Source organism: Megalobrama amblycephala, linkage group LG22 (genome assembly GCF_018812025.1).
Source record: "Megalobrama amblycephala isolate DHTTF-2021 linkage group LG22, ASM1881202v1, whole genome shotgun sequence".
NCBI classification, from domain to species: Eukaryota; Metazoa; Chordata; class Actinopteri; order Cypriniformes; family Xenocyprididae; genus Megalobrama; species Megalobrama amblycephala.
In genome coordinates, this window is record NC_063065.1 from 5,298,880 (window position 1) to 5,320,042 (window position 21,163).

The window sequence follows — 21,163 nt, forward strand, 5'->3', positions numbered from 1 at the left end:
TGTGTCTCATTTCGAAGGCTGCATCCTTCAAAGGTCACATTTGTCGGACACTTACGTCATTTCAGTAAGTAACCATTACATTTACAACAACTATTTAAGGAGACATCCTTGATGATGTATTCGGCCGACAAATGTGACCTCCAGAGGATGCAGCCTTCGACATGAGACACAGCCATAGAACATTAAGTCATGCACGTTGCATTGTGATGTATTCCGTGTACAGTGGGGTTCTATATAGAACTCTAGGGTTCTTGAATCAATTTTAAAGAACTCTTTATGCTCAAGAAGTTCTATATAAGGGGGGATGTCTTGAATGATTGCATAATCTTTCATCTTTAATTGAATTTTTTGTTTAGTGATAAAGTATGTTTATGAGCTGTTTAATTTGTAAACTTTAATGAAAATTGATAAAATTAAGGTTTTACCTGTTCATCAAAGAATGTGCTTTGTTGCGTGTACTACAAAATTTGGTAAATGCATGTTGGGTATTCCATGCATAGACAATTCAGCATACATACTATAACTAGATACTGAGGACAGCATACATACTATATACTTCTCTAGTAAGAATAGTATGCTTTTCTGAACACAGTCTGAGACAACATACACTTAATATTGGGGAGACAGCGACCTCTGGTGTTGCAAGTGAGAATTAATGGGTCTAGATTTGACTATTTGAATCCTTGGAGATTTCTTTGAAGAACATTTTTTGAATTTAAATATTCTACCTTAAATTCAGAATGAATTATGGAACAGCGGTGTAAGCCAATAGATATTTATGCCTTGCAATTCAGTATTAATACAGCAGAATTATAATGTCCATAAAGCCCACAGGTCATATCTTGAAGTGATTCACTCTTAAAAATGGGTCAGGACTTAAAAATTAACATAACATCCTTGAGTCTGTTGTAAGTAACCTTTAATTTTTCATATTGACAAAATGTTGTATTGTGTTGATGTTCTGATAACCTCTTGTGATGATGTCCGTATGCCCCCTTATTTATTTTACTGATAATATTTGTAATCTTTAATTTGCAATAATAATAATAATAATAAACTTACCATACCGGAAGTGCACTGTATGCAAAGATAATGCACATCTTTTTCTTATCATGGAAAAACAGCCGCAAAGGAATTCTGGGGAGAAGAATTTAGTGATTTAATTAAGTGTCTGTATGATAAAGGTCAACAAAAATTCTGATTACTTATCATTTCTAGACTGTGAAGATGAAGGAAATTACTCAAGAGCCACATTCGACCTTTAAACATATATCCTGACAAAATTGCAGTTTGGAGATAGAAATGACGCACGTATCCACCGTTTCCCTACGCAACATGTCTGAAACATCCGTTACAAAGGAAAAAGGTGGATCATTAAAGATATATTCTGTTCGCAATTAAAACCGATTCTTCGCATATTCATATCACATATTTCATATTTCACCTCAGGCTCTTCACCCAGGTATAAAAAGGTTTTGAAAAAAAAAAAAAATAATGATGAATTTTCATATTTTAATACTAAAAAGTATGGGATAATCAAAACAGTAGCCTATGCATGAAAGAAAAGTAGCAAAAAATAAATTATGAAGACATCAAAGTTCACAATGCGACCTTTTTATAATAAAAAGAGTAAATCTGTTTTAATCTAAATCAGTAGCTGAGGAAACACGTTGTATTTTTTTTTCTTGCCAAGTGTGCTCGTGCCATTATCTTTCTTTAAAATAAATTAGACTTGGTTTGATATTTTGTAGATATTTTATGTATTGGTTTTAAAGTAACTTAAATGTCTGAACAGTTTTGGGGGTATTACAGAACTCAGGAAATGATGCATCCCCTGTGAAGCAATAAGTGTAGGAAAATCTTTGTTGCAGTGCACACAACGGACAGAGGCATCTTTCTGGGAACCAGGATTTATGTCTCCGGGAATGTTTGTGAATTCATCCAGATTCACCGCCCACACGCGCGTGGAAGAGACCGACCGGATCAAATCAGTTCCTCCACACAGCAAAAGTTGCTGAAACTTCCCAAAACACTTTCAAACCCCGTTCTACCGGGCATCAGGCGTCACGGTAAGGCAAGCAACATTTCTCCATTAAACCACACGAGTTGCAACGCGCTTCTTCTCGCTGTAGTTGAACAGATCGAGTCTGCTGGGATTTTAACTTCGCCGTGTTGCGAAATCGAGTGCGTCTTTGTGATGGCGAAGTAACTAGTAACTTTTAAGAACTTTTAATGCATTGTTTAATGCTCAGCAGCAACAAACAATGGACTCTGTGTAGATGTTGTGATACTTCTACTTAGATACTTTTGTCTTTATATTCTCCAGTTGGTTCTTCACTGGAGTGTGCAAAAAGTAGCCTAACTGTCCATTATCATGGTGATCTTTAAACAATCCTTTGAATACATTGAATGCCGTCATGATAGTGCTGTATGTTTTGAATGGCTTATTAGCGCAGTATGCATTATCTTAAAGGGACAGTTCACCCAAAAATGTAAATTCTGTCATTAATTATACTCAGTCCCGTGTCGTTCTAAACTATTGTTCATCTTCGGAACACAAATGAAGATCTTTTTAATGGTATCTGAGCGATTTCTGTCCCTCCATTGACAGCTATGCAACTACCACTTTGACGCTTCAAAAAGTTCATAAAGAGATCGTAAAACTAATCTATATGAATTGAGCGTTTTAGTCTACATTTTCTGAAGAGACTTGATTGCTTTATATGCTGAACAGATTGAATTTAGGCTTTTATTCACATTTAAACCCTGATCAGCAAACATAAACAGAAGCTCAACCGAATGCGAGAATGAACTAAATTGGTTCTTGCATTTCAAGCATACATGCTTGAGCTTCCGTTTACCATATCTGGGGTCCGTTCTTTGTACCTCGCTTAATACATCTGAGATGATTTTACAGATGCCAGATCTTTTAAAGGTCCCGTTTTTCGTGTTTTTTTGAAGCTTTGATTGTGTTTATAGTGTGCAATATAACATGTGTTCATGTTTCGCGTGTAAAAAAACCCAGTATTTTTCACATAATTTACTTATCTGTATACCGCTGTTTCCACTGTCATAAAAACGGGCTGATGACTTCCTTGTTCTATGAAGTCCCTCCTTCAGAAATACGTAACGAGTTCTGATTGTGTCAGCGGTTCCTGTGTTGTGATTCGACAGCAGCTTAGCGCACCTTGCCCGGAAAGGTCACGCCTCTTACCATAACGTGGAGATGCACGCGCTCAGTGTTATTGTAAACATGTGCTGCACATAGTTGTACATGTGGATTATAATTTTCGGGAACCGAGTTAAACATAAATTGTAACCATTGATCTCTAAGTACAGCGTCCCTGGGAAGGCCAAACAAAGGTGATTGGACTGCGGGATGAAAATAACAGCGTTTCGACGACATGGCGACAAACACACTCTACAAATGCAACTCTTGCTCTTCTCCGTGGGAGCGCAACAAGACCACGCCCCCTTTTTTGTGTATTCCTGTGGGCGGAGGTTAGTCAAAAAGTTTTAGTGACGTCATTAAAGAAGGAAGTAGAGGGATGTAGTCCAAACTGGCCGTTCGATGTAGGCGACTTCTGTTAAATAAAATATCTCGCTTGGCATTGAACTTTGAGCTTTAAAATTTTACAGATTTTATTTATACTCTAACAACAACATTACACACTAACATGGATCACGAAGAACGGGACCTTTAATCGCGATAACTGAACTCTGGTTAATTTGGTTCTTCAAGCGAATTTGCGGACTGGATTAAAATATCTAGATTAAATTATCTGCGATTACTGCGCGTTCATGTGTTCCTCGAAAAGGGCAGATGTATCGATACTCGAAACCACGATCAGCAATGCAGCGATTGGCTGTCGTCAAGATGGAAACGTCATATAATTAAAAAAAGACACCTGATAAAAAACTCGACAAATTTCTGCACCTTTTGTAAGAAAACAGCCAAACAAAAAAGAAAAGAACATAAAAGTTATAATAGATAAATGAAATGTGCACTGTTTTTTTACATGGCTCCTATTATTTACGCTATATTCACAATTTCCTATTTGTGCAGGCTTTACATTTTTATTTCAATGTTGTAATTAGCAATTCATTTATTTTTCTTTAAAGCAGATTGTTACGTGACAGCATTAATTAAGTTTCTTAAGGGTCAAGATCAAGTTATCTGCATCTCCTGTGCTGCATCAAGCCACTCCCATAAATAGCGGCACTCTTTATGAACTTTTTGAAGCATTCAAAGTGTCAGTTGTGTAGTGGATGGACAGAAATCACTCAAATTTCATCAAAAATATCTTAATTTGTGTTCTAAAGAACGAAAGTCCTTATGGGTGTGGACATGAGGGTGGGTAATTAATGACAGAAATCATTAGTTGCACTCTACACAGTAAAATCTCCAGAGTTAAATCAACTCTGCTCAGAGTACATATGGTCCCTCTCTATATAGTGTTAAAGTAACACTGAAGCAGAGTTAAAGTTAATGAGATAATTAAGCAATTAATAAGGCTGTGACTGAAGTTGTAGTTCTTGTGTTTCTCTTTTCTTCAGTGATTCTGCTTGTTAACAGCAGGTGTTCATCACTAATGAACAACCGTTATTTAATTAATTCGTTTAATTATCTCATTAGTAATATCGTTATTTTAACACTATTTAGAGAGGGACCATATGTACTCTGAGCAGAGTTGATTGAACTCTGGAGATTTTTTTTTTTTTTGCTGTGTATAGTCCTTAGAAATGTTTTATTTGTTTCCCCTTTTTCAGCCCGGATTGCCCTTTACAGAGTTTCTCAAATGTTTATTGTTGTTTACTACTTGCATACTATTTCACAAACCATTAAAAAGTGTATATAATGTACTCTGCAATCAATGTTGGTGAAATTAAAAGTTTTCTGAAAAGTTCAGAGCACTTGCTGCCTTGGTTGACATTTATAACTGTTACAGGAGCCAGATTTGCTGCTTATTGGAGTCTGTGGTTAAGCTGGTGACTCCTCAGACAGAGACTGTTGCGTAAGTGCTTGTGTTTTTTAGGTGCCAGAGTTCACAATAAACTAAAGTTCCTTTACAGCTACTATGAATATGCTACACTTAACAGTTCAACCACCCAAAATGTTGTGGTTTATAAACTTGTCTGTTCTTCATGCAACACTGTCGTATGACTTCAGAAGACCTGTATTGTTTAATGGTGCTTGTGCTGGTTTTGAGAGGAATGTTCTTTGTTATGATCTCTTGTGTCATGTCAAATGAATGCAGATAATGAAATATCTTTTTGAAGAGACTTTGGAATTGTTTTAATGTGTTTGTGTGTTTTGATACATTCCAGTTCATTGGTTGTACTTAAATTTGCCAGTATCGCAACCGTTGGAGAAGCAATGTGTCTAGATTTAGTAGAAATGAAACTTAAGATGTTTTGAAAGTGATTGCATTCATCTGGAATGAACCTTCTGTTTTCCTTCCCCAGGTCCAGTTGTTTATTATGATATGGTGAGAGTTTCTAACATGCATGTGGAGCAAAGTTTGGTGTTTTTGGTCCTAATGTGCGTTTTTAAAGAGACGACCTCATGTTTAATAATCAGCGAGGTGAACTGTGACAATCCCAGACTGGACACTCAGGAATTTGTGGAGCTGTACCATGATGGCATGAATCCCACTTCTCTGGATGGATACACACTTGTGTTCTACAACGGCAAAGGAGACCTCGCCTACAGGGTCATCAATCTGAGCGGACACCAGACAGATCAACGAGGCTTCTTCTTAGTTGGCTCTTCTGAACTGACTCCCAGTCCCGCCATCCCTCTTCCACCCAACTCCGTTCAGAACGGGCCCGACGCCATCGCGCTCTACGGTCCCAACTGGGTCCCGGTTCCTGAAGGGGGACAAGTTTCAGGAGTGGGGTTGTTGGACGCAGTAGTATACACTTCTCGTAAATCCGCAGAAGGCGCCGATGGCCTCGCGTCAGTTCTGACTCCCGGCTCGGTTCCGTACATAGAGGATGAGGCGGCTCTGGAGGGGGACGAGTCCATTCAGCGCTGCTGGCAGTCGGACAACCTCTGGACGTTTTACACTGGCCCACCCACCCCTGCGTGGGTCAATCATTGCCCACCGCCGACCCCCGCAAATGTTTGGATTAACGAAGTCGACCTCGGCGGGCCGGACGGCCGAGGCCTTGTGGAACTTGATGTTGGCAAGACAACCGGATCGTTTTCTTTGGTGCTTTATGATGTTACCACAGATCTGATTAGCTCCAGTGTGGAGTTCATCGCAAAACAGCCTGGAATTTTTACTGTATCTGTGAATACTTCGACTTTGGCAGGTACAGTTGATTTGATATTTACAGATAAACTTATTTAAAGACACTTTTCCAAACTAGTGTAATTTAGTATTATTTATATACCATTATAGTATTTGTTAAATGAACACTCCACTTTTTTTGAAAATAGGCTCATTTTCCAACTCCCCCAGAGTTAAACAGTTGAGTTTTACTGTTTTCAAATCCATTCAGCCGATCTCCGGGTCTGGCGGTACCACTTTTAGCATAGCTTAGCATAGTTCATTGAATCTGATTAGACCGTTAGCATCTTGCTCAAAAATGACAAAAGAGTTTCGATATTTTTCCTATTTAAAGCTTGACTCTTCTGTAGTTACATCGTGTACTAAGTAGTGATGTCAAACAATTAATCGCGATTAATCGCATACAAAATAAAAGTTTGAGTTTGCCTGATATATGTGTGAGTACTGTGTAATTATTATGTACAGGGGCGTAGCAGCCATTTTAAAAGTGGGGGGGACAGCTGTATGGTGATGTGACCCAAAGCTGATGTTCATAATAATAAATTCTAAATAGAATACCAATTGGCATTTTACAGCACCCCAGTGGCAATTTTGGGAACATGCCGTGATGGCTTACAGGAACCTATTTTTGTGAAATCATCCTCAAAATTTAAAAATACTGCAGGACTTTGAGACCAATGTGAGACCATCTATACTTTATTTAGATAAAGATATTTTATGATATTTAAAATATTCTCTGCATTCAATAATAAAATGCCTTAAACTGGAAATTCAGTGTTTAATCTTGTCATTATAAATTACTCTATTCTCCTATTTGATACTGTTCAGTGCTTTGACACAATCTGTATTATTAAAAGCACTATATAAATAAAGGTGATTGATGGTTGATCTTTTGTTTTAAGGAATTAAATTGATGTGTAATTCCTTAAAATATTGGCAAACAGTTCCAATTAAGAAAACACTGCCTTAAAATAGTCAATCTGCTTTTTTTATACAAATCTCACCTGTACACATTCTGGAGAGGTTGAGCAACTGTCCCCTCTCTCTGTCAGTGACGTCACAGCCTGCCTTTCCTACAGACCAGTTAGGACATAAAGTAGAATATTTACATAAAGTATAAAAAAATATATATTTTAAATTTGATAAAGTATTTAAGATATTCGGTGCAAAACAAATTTGATTTATTGTGAAAGGATAATTCTACTCCGCGAGCAGCACGTAGGCAACAAAAGACAGCAGAAACCAATAATTTGTTACGTCTCATTTAGCAGACGCTTTTATACAAAGCAACAAGTAGGAGAGCATTTAACACACTGAATCCGGCGCGACGTGACGAGGTCCATACAGGTTCTGTTGTCTTTTGACGTTACAGTAGTTTAAATCATAACATGAAAACTTTATCGCGTGATTCGTGTCATCACGACATACTGTAACATACTTACAGTGTGTGTTTGAAAAAAGGATGTAATCGTCCTTTGCTTTTTTTTCTGGGGTGCATTTTATCCCAGACGGCGAATGAACGAACGAAAACTCACAACACCAACAAGAGATTTGAAGCTCATAGCAGACGCGCCCAAGAGATGATTCGCTCTGTGATTGGCTGAATGTTAGTTCACTCAAATCTAAGTAACAAATCAGAGAACACTGCCGGTGCCGGAAATATTCACGCTGGATCCAAAAAATAGCAGGGGTCAGAATCACCAGTTTCTAAAAGTGCGGGGGACGTGTCCCCCCCGTCCCCCCCGGTTGCTACGCCCCTGATTATGTATATATAAATACAAACAAATTAATGTATATAGTTAAGAGAAATATCTTATTTATGAACAAAATATTTTTATTTATATATAATATAAATTATATAAAAATATAAATAAATACATATACTTGTAAATATTTCTCAAATATATACATGAATGTGTTTGTATTTATATATACATAATAATTACACACAGTACTCACACATATTATTAGGCAAACTCAAACTTTTATTTTGTATGCGATTAATCGCGATTAATCATTTGACAGCCCTAGTACTAAGACCGACGTAAAATGAAAAGTTGCGATTTTCTAGGCCGATATGACTACTCTCATTCCAGTGTTATAATCAAGGAACGTAATAATAAACGTAATATGCGTAATATCATTGCACCTGCTGCACCCATTGTACGGCAGCAAAGTTCCTTGATTATTACGCCGGAATGAGAGTATAGTTCTTAGCCATATCGGCCTAGAAAATCGCAACTTCGTGACCCGGAGATCGGCTGAATGGATTATGAAAATGGTAAAACTCAACTGTTTAACTGTTTAGGGGAGTTGGAAAATGAGCCTGTTTTCAAAAAAAGTGGAGTGTGCCTTTAACATTTGGAAGATTTTATATTTTCAGTTTTCATTTTAAGTTTTGTTTAAATTTTAGTAATTTTATGCACTTTTTGCCATTTTTAATTATTTAATTTCAATTATTTAATTTATTTTAAAGTCCCCCTGTGGTGAAAATCAAGTCTTTAATGTTCTCAAAATGTCTGTGGTGTTTTAATATGCTTTAAGACAAACTATGTGCAAATTCATATGTCAACACCATTTCTGAGAATTTTATCTTTAATCTCAATTTTTATCGAAAGAGTTTCAAAAATGTGGTTTGAAATCGCTGGTGTTTCTTACGTCACAAACTACCTTGTAAGCTAATCATGTCAACATGCCGGCGGGCTTTAGCATATCATTAACTATGACCACTCTGAAGCCATCCCGGTATATTTTTCTGTTGATATGAAAAATAGCAATAGTATAGCAAGTGTATGATGTACATTACAATGTTATGATAAACTATATGCTTTTCCCCGCTGATGTTCTGAGTTGTTCAAAGCATTTGTAAGGTTTGTAAAAAGCGATACCATTGTGCAGCGTTTACCTCAGTAAGTTGACCGTGTGGATCTCTGAAGTGAGTGGAGGCGGGGCTAATTAGCATATTCATTGATCCGCGTAAATTAAGCAAGGGTGTAGAGTTGCATTCAAGCTATTTTAAGGCATGAAGAATTTTTTTTCACAGGAAAAAACTTTTAAATATGTCATTTTGCTGATCAAATATTAAGTTTTAAGGGATAAATAAATAATTGACTATAGGGGGACTTTAAAAAACATTGTTTTTTAGTTTTTTTTTTTTTTTTGTAATTTTAGTACTTCAGCTTTTATTTTAGCTAAGGCAACAGTTCGAAATTCTATTATATTTCACTTTATTTCATTTATTGAAAAAGTTTAATTAACAATAACAGTACTATTTCAAACAATTTAGTGTTGTTTATTGTCTCATATGTTGTTTATTGTCTCATATCACCTCTGATTCAAAAGGAAAAAAAATGGAATTATATTTTGCATAAAGGGAATGAAACGCAGCCTATTTGTTAGATTTTTTAACTAATTTTAAAGGATGTGTTTTGCGTATTTTCATGACAAATATTCCCTTCTAAATTCTCATTAATGTAATGTGATGGGGGGGAAGAACAAAATGAATGAAAATCATCCTGATAAAATTATTATTTTCGTATTAAGCAGAATAGAGATGCAAATACTTCTGTACATTATAAATGTACTTTACAGTTCAAACAATAATTATTAATTAACTTTTCTCATTATAGTATGCTACTGAGCGTTTAATTTTCAATGTCATGAAAATAAGGCATCATAATGGTCTTTAATGTATCTTTAATCAAAAAACTAATTTACTTTTTATTTTTTATTTTACTGATGAAACATGCATCTCACAAACACTTTCTTCCAACTAAATAAATTATGTAATATTTGACCTTTCAGTGCCACAAAGTGCAGCATTGGCGTTATATAAAGGCCCAGTGTCAGACTTCCCTAAGGACGGCCCCCTCAGCCACGAACAGCCAATCGATGCCTTTGTTTATGGTGACTCTGCGCACACGCCCAGTGAGAACCTCACAGAGACACTCATACCCGGGAGAAAACCCTTCACACTCACAGAAAGGTGATCAGCACATGCGATACGATGCATTATTGTGGCGTTTGTGTATTATAGTATAGGTTTAACCATGTTTGTATGCTGCAGTTTTCAGACAGCAGGTGTTCGTGCCAGTCGATGTGGTGTTACAGAATGGACAAGAGATCCGGGACTGTTTGTAACAAGGCCCCGGAGTCCCGGAAAACCCAATGACTGCGTTTGGTTTCAGACCTGCCCACTTAACATCAGTAGGTCTTGATTTCATGTAGCAAAACAGAACCATATTTATTACAACTTTCTTTCTCTTCCATGGTAAATACACATTTTTAGGATTCCCCATGATCGAAGAACTGTCCTGCTGCCGTGTTTTTAAGTTCTGCCTTGTTGTTTCAGCCTCTTCTACGGCGGCAGGACCCAGCTATCCCGCGATTCATAGCAATATGGATTTCCTGCTTAATGAAATCAATACTGACTGTATAGGAGGAGCCGAGGATGAGGAGTTTATAGAGTTGTGGCATCCCTCTGGCTTCCGTATGTCGCTGGATTTCGTCTGGCTGGTGATGATCAATGGACAGACTGGAATGGTGTACTATGAGCTGGAGCTGAATGGATATTTCACAGATGATGACGGATACTTCCTGGTGAGCAGCTGCATACTTTGACACTTGCAAATGTGGAACAATGAGTCATATGGTTGAATTCCATTTAGTAGTATGTGTCTGCTATGAAATAATAGGCGTTTATGTACACTACCATTCAAAATGTAGGGTCTTAAAGGGTCCTTGATTATGATTTAACATTTTTAACTTTAGTTAGTGTGTAATGTTGATGTTTGAACATAAACAACATCTGCAAAGATACAAAGTTCAATGCAAAGGGAGAAAAGACTTCTCTGTTTAAGGACTACAACAAACGGCTGGTAGGGACTACAACCAGCTTCTTCCAGCTTCTAACCCTAACATTTACATAAACCCCGCCCCGAGAACACGAAACAAAGAGGGTGAGGCCATGTTGGGCTGCTTTAGAGAAGTGGAAGCTTTGTTGTTGTTGAGCAACCGAAGCGTGAGCTGTTAAAGCTCCGCCCTCTTCTGGAAGGGGGGCGGGAGCAGCAGCTCATTTGCATTTAAAGGGACACAACACAAAAACGGTGTGTTTTTGCTCACACCCAAATAGGGGCAAATTTGACAAGCTATAATAAATGATCTGTGGGGTATTTTGAGCTGAAACTTCACAGACACATTCTGGAGACACCAGAGACTTATATTACATCTTGTAAAAAGGGCATTATAGGTCCCCTTTACATTTTAGCTGGAATCAACAAAACATAAAGTAACAGCTTTTAAAATCTTTCTGAATCTGTTCTTCCAGATTGGCAGTTCTAAGGTCGGCCCTGACATTAGAATCCCACCGAACACTATTCAGAATGGACCAGACGCCATAGTGTTATATCGCAGCAAGTCTCCGCCCTCTCAGGAGGGTCAGAATATTCCCAGAAGCGGTTTGCTGGATGCAGTAGTTTACCGCACTCGTGGATCTGATAAAAAGGTTTCGGAGCTAACGGAAGCGCTGACACCAAGACAGCTCCCTCTGCTGGAGGACATCAACGCGCTACCCGGCGATGAGACCCTAAATCGATGTGGAACCAAGAGACTCGACCTCAATGCTTTCAGGGTGAGATCTAGTGTTTCTCTACATGTAAGCTTCATGATGAGTTCTCTGAGAAACTTACTTGATCTCATTTGTACCACTGTCTTGGTACTTCAGGCAGAATTTTAAATTCATGTGCAAAGTGTTTAGTAGAATTCCCTGAGAACTGCTGCTTTTTTTGTTGTTGTTGTTTATTTAATTTTATGATTTATGTAATTTTATTTTTTTATTTCATTTACTTTATTTTGTTTTACTTTGTTACTTTTATTTTTTATTTCATTTTACCTTTTTATATTTTATTTCATTTATTTTTACTTTATTTTATTTTTTTATTTTATTTACTTTACTTTTACTTTATTTTATTTCTTTTACTTTTTTTATTTCACCTAACTTTTACTTTATTTTTAAAAAAAATTTTAAAAATTTTTCACTTTACTGTACTTAGACTTTTTTCACTTTATTTCATTTCACCTAACTTTACTTTTACTTTATTTAGTTTTTTTCAATTTCACTTTTACTTTATTTAACTTTACTTTTTTATTTTAATTAATTTCACTTTTACTTATTTTATTTTATTTAACTTTTTATTTTTTCACTTTACTTTTACTTTATTTTTATTTTACTTCACTTTAATTTATTTCGCTTAATTTTACTTTTACTTTATTTATTTCACTTTACTTTATTTAACATTACTTTACTTTTATTTTATTTTGTCTCTTTACTTTTATTTTATTTCACTTTAATTTTATTAATACTATTTTATTTTAAAAATGTGTATAGTGATATGTTTTTTAAACAATCAAAATAGATTTTATTGATTTTTTTTAATTGTATTAAAGAACAAAAAAACAAAAATGATATTATTTTATTAGTTTACAGAAATGTTGTAGTAAAATAAACATACGGGTACAATAAAGAGCAAAACAATTGCCAGGAAAAGAGAGAATTAATAATAATAATAATTTTCTTTTCCATTTTGAGTAAAAAATTAAGCATTTTTCTGGCAGTCTAAGTATATAATAAAACAAGTTGAAATGTTTAAATTGATAGAGGATGACTGCAATGCAGTTTGTAAACTGCACATTTTGACAAATGTAGTTGGTCATCTAAGCATTGAATATATGCATAGCATTTATTTACTGTGCACACTATACATTCCAAATGTATGTAGTATGTCATTCCAAACAGGAAACTATGAAGAGATGCCTAAGTAACACATCTTGATTTATTTGCGATAACGATCGGATGACACTGCTTTCATTGGATTTTATGTGCTGGACTCAAATGCTTGGAATATTAACCCTCCATGTGTCCACAGGTTGCTTCTCCCACACCAAGGAAGCAGAATAACTGTCCCCCAAAACCCACTATACCTCCACCTCCTAAGGGTTTAGTCATCAATGAATTTAGCGTAGTAAACAGCACAGGATACCAATCAATGGACTTTTTATTTGTGGAGCTGATTGGTCCACCGTCGACTCCATTGAATGGACTTTTATTGGTATTTTTTCCGGAAGACGGCAAAGAATTAAGTGTCCCGCTGACTGGTAGCACAAGAAGAGATGGGTTTTATGTCGCCGGGAATGTCACTAGTGCAGGTGGGTGTGTTTGATTTGGAAATGTCTTCTTTGTCAGGCACAGCTTTTAGTCAAAAACAAGTCGACTGATGTGTTCTAATATAAAGCCGAAGATCATTTCAACTTAGGCCACTGAAACATATTTTTCCCATTCTTTTTCTCCATTGACATTTTTGAGAATTCTGAATAATAGGCAACCAGTAATTTTGATTAAACTGCAGATTAATTTGTTTGCTCATGGATCTTGTGTTTTTGCAGATCAGGGTTTGCCAGCGGTGGATCAATTAGGTGCAGTGCTGTTGTGTTTTGAGCCATCAGGATCAGGTGTTTATGGGAACAACTCGCACTGTTTGGACTGGCTAGTTTTTTCTGATGACCCAAAGCTACAAACAATTGTCCACCACAACACAACACGCCTAATGCTACTGTTCAGGTTTGTTTGGGAGCTTTTGTATTTGAATCCAGTGTATTATTGGGATCAGCAGGTTTTGTACGCTGTTTCATGCTCTGTGTGTGTCTGTGTTTTTGTGCAATTAGTTCTTTCTCTCGATGTGCATCAGACGGGCCCTATCTCTGGATCACATCCTTGCCGTCTCCAGGCCTCCAGAACCTCTGCCCGAGTCCCGCCTTCTCCAGCTCCGTGGATCTATGCCTGCAGAGAAAATCAGGAAGTATGTGTTTTTAAAGGGATAATTCACCCAAAAAATGACCCAGAATGGGCAGAATTGGCATTTACTCACACTCATGTCATTCTAAGTGCAGTTTGCTCTAGTTCTTTTCCATTGAACACAAAATTATTTTAGAAAATCTTTGCACAGCGGACAATGATAGCATCTGGGTTTAAAATGATATGAGGGTGAGAAAATGAGAAAATTCGGCAACACTTTATTTTACGGTGTCCTTGTTACATGTTTTACATGTACTTACTGTAGTAATAACAGTAAATTATACATAATTACAAGCAACTAACCCTAAACCAGACCCTAATCCTATAGTAAGTACATGTGGTTAATTAATATTACTCAGTACTTAACTGTATGATTTCACTGTAACAAGGACACCTTGACCCTTGTGCGGTCTTTGTTTGGGGGCTACACTCAGGGTCTTTGGGGTCTCCACAGACCCCAGGCAACAAAATAACTGTTTTTTCTAAAACAAATGTAATTTTACTCTGTTTATTAATGTTTTTACTCCACATTTGTTCAGTTTTTGGAGGATTTATCATATTTTTTACATTTATATAAATAAATTAAAAACTTTTTTTTAAATGGGTTTTTATACAAAAACAGCTTTTTATGTAAAATTCACTTTATAAACGACCCACATTTCTAGATTTTATTCATGGGGATAACATGGATAATTTGACATGGTTTAGTGTAAGATTTTTGCCCATCTTTTGGAAAATGCAGTTTTAAAAGTAAAAAAAATATCACTTTTACCAGTAAATGGCTGCAGAGCTCCACTATTTGCTGTGCTATTTGACTAACTGAAAGACATCTTTTCACAAGTAATAAAAGACAGACAAAATGATATTCAAACTCACATTAGACGCTTTTAACATTAAAGGTGCCCTAGATTCAAAAATTGAATTTACCTCGGCATAGTTGAATAACAAGAGTTCAGTACATGGAAATGACATACAGTGAGTCTCAAACTCCTATTGTTTCCTCCTTCTTATATAAATCTCATTTGTTTAAAAGACCTCCGAAGAACAGGCGAATCTCAACATAACACCGACTGTTACATAACAGTCAGGATCATTAATATGTACGCCCCCAATATTTGCATATGCCAGCTCATGTTCAAGGCATTACACAAGGGCAGCCAGTATTAACGTCTGGATCTGTGCACAGCTGAATCATCAGACTAGGTAAGCAAGCAAGAACAACAGCGAAAAATGGCAGATGGAGCAATAATAACTGACATGATCCATGATAACATGATATTTTTAGTGATATTTGTGAATGGTCTTTCTAAATGTTTCGTTAGCATGTTGCTAATGTACTGTTAAATGTGGTTAAAGTTACCATCGTTTCTTACTGTATTCACGGAGACAAGACTGTCGTTATTTTCATTTTTAAACACTTACAGTCTGTATAATTCAAAAACACAACTTCATTCTTTATAAATCTCTCCAACAGTGTGTAATGTTAGATTTAGCCACGGAGCACCATCAAACTCATTCAGAATCAAATGTAAACATCCAAATAAATACTATACTCACATGATCCGGTGCATGCATGCAGTAAGCATGATGAACATCTTGTAAAGATCCATTTGAGGGTTATATTAGCTGTGTGAACTTTGTTACTGTATTATAGTCAAGAGCTCAGGGGGCAGGGAGCGCACAATTTAAAGGGGCCGCAGCCTGAATCGGTGCATAGTTAATGATGCCCCAAAATAGGCAGTTAAAAAAATGAATTAAAAAAAATCTATGGGGTATTTTGAGCTGAAACTTCACAGACACATTCAGGGGACACCTTAGACTTATATTACATCTTGTAAAAACTGGTTCTAGGACACCTTTAAGGAGGTAAAATGGGCCAAAAAAGAGATTTAACTTCATTATTAAATGCTCAGAGTCAGGAGAAGGATGCAATAGTAGAAATTGCTCAATTAAGGTGTGGCCATGGGTGGCAGGGCCATAAAAAAACATGTTGAGAAGACATCTGGCAAAGACATCTGGCAAAGCATCTATCTGTTATTTTGGTGGTTGTAAAATACTCATTGAGAACATATGTAGAATTATGTGTCAAAAACCCCTGGTACATGCTCAGACATGTTGCACACACCCTGAGAATTAAAATTGCTGGTATGAAAGGTGACTCGGAGAACATGGAAGAGTTCAGATGTTTGAGATGACTTATCCCTCATTGTCTTTCAGGCTGTCAGTCATTTTTCACTGGGAATGACGTTAAAGTGTTCCCACGGTCCCCGAAAGACCTGGAAACATTTCAAATGTTGATTTCTATGCCTGTAAAAGTCATCCAAATGAATACATCAGGGTTTTGAGCTCATATTACATTTGATCCCTCATGATATGAACTGTTTTAAGTTACATATTCAGTTTCTCATTTCCTTTTCTTCATCTATCTCTCTCAGATTGTGACCATGAGGAATTTGCTGATTTGTTAGAGGATTTGTGTGACTGTGAGTTTATTGAAAGCTTGCATGTTAAAGGTAAGACACCATAAAACACATTCATGGTGTTCTCATGTACCTGAATTTACCTGATAATGACGGTTGTTTCCTGTTTTTACCCCATGCTAGGTGTGAATGTGTCCTGCAAGGAGGATAAATTGTACGCACAGGGGCCTGTTCTGGCTGTGTCTGACCAACAGAGGGCGCAAATCACTGAGTCACTGAAGAACAACAAGTTCTCATGTCCAGCTGCACCGGAGCGACTGGTTCATGGAGGTACAGGACACACACACACGCATGTACACACAGATGTTAATGCCAGATAACTGCTAGATTTTGCTGTTATGGGAGTCCAGGGTTTATACTGGCCTAAAGAAGTAACAGTCCATTTGTATGTCCAGAGGGGTCATCGGTCGCGCTGCAGGTCGGGCTTGTGATCACAGCGCTTCTGCTGTTCGCACTGGGTGCTGCGCTGTTTGTCTACTTGTACAAAAAAAGGTGAGGACAGATCAGTTTGTGTGTGTGTGTGTGTTTGTGCCAGTAAAAAACAGGCCAATTAAAATGTATTATAAATGTTATTAAAATGATTTGCCAATTTAAATAATATTAATATAAAGTAGTTTAATACTAAATATTCTTTATTTGTGCCAAATAAAATTGAATTCATGTCAATATACTGTTTAAAACTTTTAAAAGCGTATATTGATGTTAATTCAATTTATTAATTGGTAAAAATAAAAAGTATTTAACAGATGATAAAAGTAGTTTAACTTTTTTTATTATATATAATATAATCATATATAATGATTCAAATTTAGCATTATAGGCCAATTAATATATATATATATATATATATATATATATATATATATATATATATATATATATATATATATATATATATATATATATATATAATAAATATTACAATTATATGGCAATTTAAATTATATCAAAATAAAGCTTAAAAGTACATCAACTTTTAATTTTCAAGTATTCATTTATTTTTATTTATGTCAATTAATATATATAATTAATATCAACATGCTGTTTAAAACATTTTAATTTATTAATTGGTATAAATAAAAAGTATTTAATATTTTTAAATCAAATAAAAAAGTAGCTTTTGAAATAAAAGTAGTTAAACTTTTTTTAATTTAAATATACAATAATATAATCATATGTAATATTTTCAATATCATATATTTTTGATTATTAATTTTATTCATAGCAATTAATACATTTCATTAATATCAAATTTAAAAGCAGTTTATCTTTTTCTATTTTATTTTTAAATATTAATTAATTTTATTTATGTACAGTAAATATACAGTTTAAAAGTAGTATGATTTTCATTTTTAAATATTATTATATTATATTATATTATATTATAATCATTGCTTCTACTATTCTCATTTGTAAGTCGCTTTGGAGAAAAGCGTCTGCTAAATGACTAAATGTAAATGTAAATATTAAATATATTTTATTTATTCTGATTGATGCATTGAACTTGAAACTTTTAATTCAACTTTAATTTTTAATATTTATTAATTACATTAATTGTCCATGACTCACTTAACACAAAAAAATCCTGAAAAAACATATATTTTGAAAAGTTCCATATTTAAGAATGATTTAAGACGATTAACACAGTAAAGCCACAACCTCCTTTTTTATAAGTACCTTGGAGTTCCATGATAATTACTATGGTACTCTAAATATGATCATCTAAATATGATAAGTACCAATTCATATGGTAGGATATTTTGTAAGGATAGATTCATTTCCAGGTTTTGGTGTGTGATTGTCCCATTTGTAGGATGAATGTGCCCTTGCTCACCTTCAGCATTTGAAAAAAAAAAAGATATGATATGATGTTAAAACATGTTTCAACTCATTATGTGTGCTTGTTTTTGTGTGGTGATGTTTTCGCAGGCGTCCCGCTGACTACCTCTCCATGCAGATGAGCGAACAGGCCGAGGCGTCACTCGAACTTTAGTGTGTTTGCGTGAGTGTGGATGAAGTTTTGTTTGCTGCTTGTTGTTTTTTTTATAAAGATGAATGTCTTTTTACTATAGATGAATGCAGGCTCACAGTTTTATCAAAATCTCACATGCTTTGATTATGCAATGTTGATATTCTCAAGATTTTATTAAAGTGTTCAGGATGTTTAATTTCTTCAGTGTTTTATCAAATGTTTCAAAAAACATTCTTTTGTTGAATTCAGGTGTATTTTTGATTGTGTATTTTTGATTTTGTATTGTGACTTTGAAGTACATACTCATCGGTTGGTAGAAAAGGCGTACCAAACAAAAATATCTGTTGCAAACTTGACAAATAAGCATGATACTAAAATGTCATTATGTCACTCAAAAAGATCATTCACCATAAAGATCATGGCTGCATCTGAAATCACATAATTCCCTTCTATACAGTAGGCGAAAAACAGTATGTGACAAAAGAATTATGTCTGAATTCACAGTACTCCATAAAAGAGTAGGCAAAAAGTACCCGGATGACCAAACCTATTCTGAAGTGTGCATACAATGGATACTTTACTATCCCATGAGGCCATGGGAGAGGATTAATAAATGGTAGTGACGGGACTCAACTGATGCCTGTAGGTCACATGATAATAACAATGGTGGATGTAGTACGTCCAGATTACATATACTACACACATTCATACTATATAGAATTAACTTTATTTAGCGCTCCTGAAGTACCTACAGTACTCATGAGTGTGATTTCAGATGAAGCCCATGTTTACGTTTGGATTTAAAATCTTAGCATCAGTGTTGTTTGTCAGCATTTATGGAAGCTTGTTTCCACCACTGAATAAAAAAATAAAAAAGTCAGAATTGCGAGGGGAAAAAAGTCAGAATTGCGAGATATAAACTCGCGATTGCAAAAGAAGTCAGAATTGCGAGGAAAAAAGTCAGAATTGCAAGATATAAACTCGCAATTGCAGAAAAAGTGATCATTTTGAGGAAAAAACAAAGTCGTAATTACGAGGGGAAAAGTCACAATTGCGAGAAAAAAACGTCAGAATTGTGAGATATAAACTTGCAATTGCGAAAAAAGTCAGAATTGCAAATTTATATCTCACAATTAGGAAAGATATACACTCGCAATTGTGAAAAAAGTCAGAATTGCGAGGGGGAAAAAGTCAGAATTGTGAGGAGAAAAAAGTCTGAATTGCGAGATAAAAACTCGCAATTGCGAAAAAAGTCAGAATTGCAAGATATAAATTTGCAATTGCAAAATTATTGCGAGGGGGAAAAAAGTCAGGATACGTGAGGAACAAACAGAATTGCGAGATATAAACTCGCAATTGCGAGAAAAATGTCAGAATTGTGAGGAAAAAGAGAATTGCGAGATATAAACTTGTAATTGCAAAAAGATTTGGTAGTTTATATCACGCAATTCTGACTTTATAACTCGCAAAAGACAGAATTGCGAGAAATAAACTCGCAATTGCAGAAAAAGTCAGTTGCGAGGAAAAAGGTCATAATTGCAAGAAAAAAATTTCAATTGCGAGGAAAAAACGTCAGAATTGCGAGAAATAAACTTGCAATTACAGAAAAAGTCAGAATTGCGAGGAAAAACGAGAATTGCGAGATATAAACTTGCAATTGCGAAAAGATTTGCAAGTTTACATCTTGCAATTCTGACTTTATAACTAGCAAAAGACATCAGAATTGCGAGAAATAAACTTGCAATTGCAGAAAAAGTCAGAATTGCGAGATATAAACTTGCAATTGCGAAAAGATTTGCAAGTTTACATCTCGCAATTCTGACTTTATAACTCGCAAAAGACATCAGAATTGCGAGAAATAAACTCACAATTGCAGAAAAAGTCAGTTGCGAGGAAAAAGATATATAAAAGATATAAACTCACAATTGTGAGAAAAAAGTCAGAATTGCGAGGAAAAACGAGAATTGCGAGATATAAACTGGCAATTGCGAGAAAAAAGTCAGAATTGCGAGAAAAAATGAGAATTGCAAGATAAAAACTCGCAATTGCGAAAAAAGTCAGGATACGTGAGGAAAAAACAGAATTGTGAGATATAAACTCGCAATTGGGGAAATAAGTCAGAATTGCGAGATATAAACTCACAATTGCGAGAAAAAAGTCAGAATTGCGAGGAAAAACGAGAATTGCGAGATATAAACTGGCAATTGCGAAAAGATTTGCAAGTTTCCACCTCGCAATTCTGACTTTATAACTCGCAAAAGACATCAGAATTGCGAGAAATAAACTCGCAATTGCAGAAAAAGTCAGAGTTGCGAGGAAAAAGTCATAATTGCAAGAAAAAAATTTCAATTGTGAGGAAAAAACGTCAGAATTGTGAGATATAAACTCACAATTGCGAGAAAAAAGTCAGAATTGCGAGGAAAAACGAGAATTTCGAGGTATAAACTGGCAATTGCGAAAAGATTTGCAAGTGGAAACGAGCTTCCATAAGCATTTGACACTGTGCCACTGCTAAAGTCCGGCCATTTGTGACTGCAAGTTTGTGTACGTGCCTAAAGAATTATTT

At 35.4% G+C, this 21,163-nt stretch overlaps 1 protein-coding gene across 2 annotated transcripts; it reads left to right on the forward strand.

The window, feature by feature from the left end:
- Window positions 1-1,878: 1,878 nt before the first annotated feature.
- si:ch211-183d21.1 lies at window positions 1,879-18,807 on the forward strand. Of its 2 annotated transcripts, XM_048174312.1 has the most exons (14): window positions 1,879-2,069; window positions 4,950-5,015; window positions 5,467-6,318; window positions 10,101-10,281; window positions 10,363-10,502; window positions 10,648-10,895; window positions 11,623-11,925; window positions 13,220-13,499; window positions 13,737-13,911; window positions 14,016-14,149; window positions 16,581-16,658; window positions 16,749-16,895; window positions 17,021-17,117; window positions 18,555-18,807. In XM_048174312.1, exons 3-14 carry the CDS (start codon window positions 5,487-5,489, stop codon window positions 18,616-18,618), a joined length of 2,679 nt encoding a protein of 892 aa, XP_048030269.1. In that variant the 5' UTR covers window positions 1,879-2,069; window positions 4,950-5,015; window positions 5,467-5,486; the 3' UTR covers window positions 18,619-18,807. The 2 variants fall into 2 exon arrangements, with proteins under 2 accessions (XP_048030269.1, XP_048030270.1); XM_048174313.1 differs by lacking the exon at window positions 4,950-5,015.
- The last annotated feature ends 2,356 nt before the right edge of the window (window positions 18,808-21,163 follow it).

Bases quoted from the DNA above. Each gene is read 5' to 3' on its own strand.
- si:ch211-183d21.1 (XM_048174312.1), top strand. From the start codon at position 5,487: ATGGTGAGAGTTTCTAACATGCATGTGGAGCAAAGTTTGGTGTTTTTG. The intron at 6,319-10,100 runs GTACAGTTGATT...TTGACCTTTCAG, and splicing joins GAATACTTCGACTTTGGCAG to TGCCACAAAGTGCAGCATTG. The intron at 16,896-17,020 runs GTACAGGACACA...TTGTATGTCCAG, and splicing joins GGAGCGACTGGTTCATGGAG to AGGGGTCATCGGTCGCGCTG.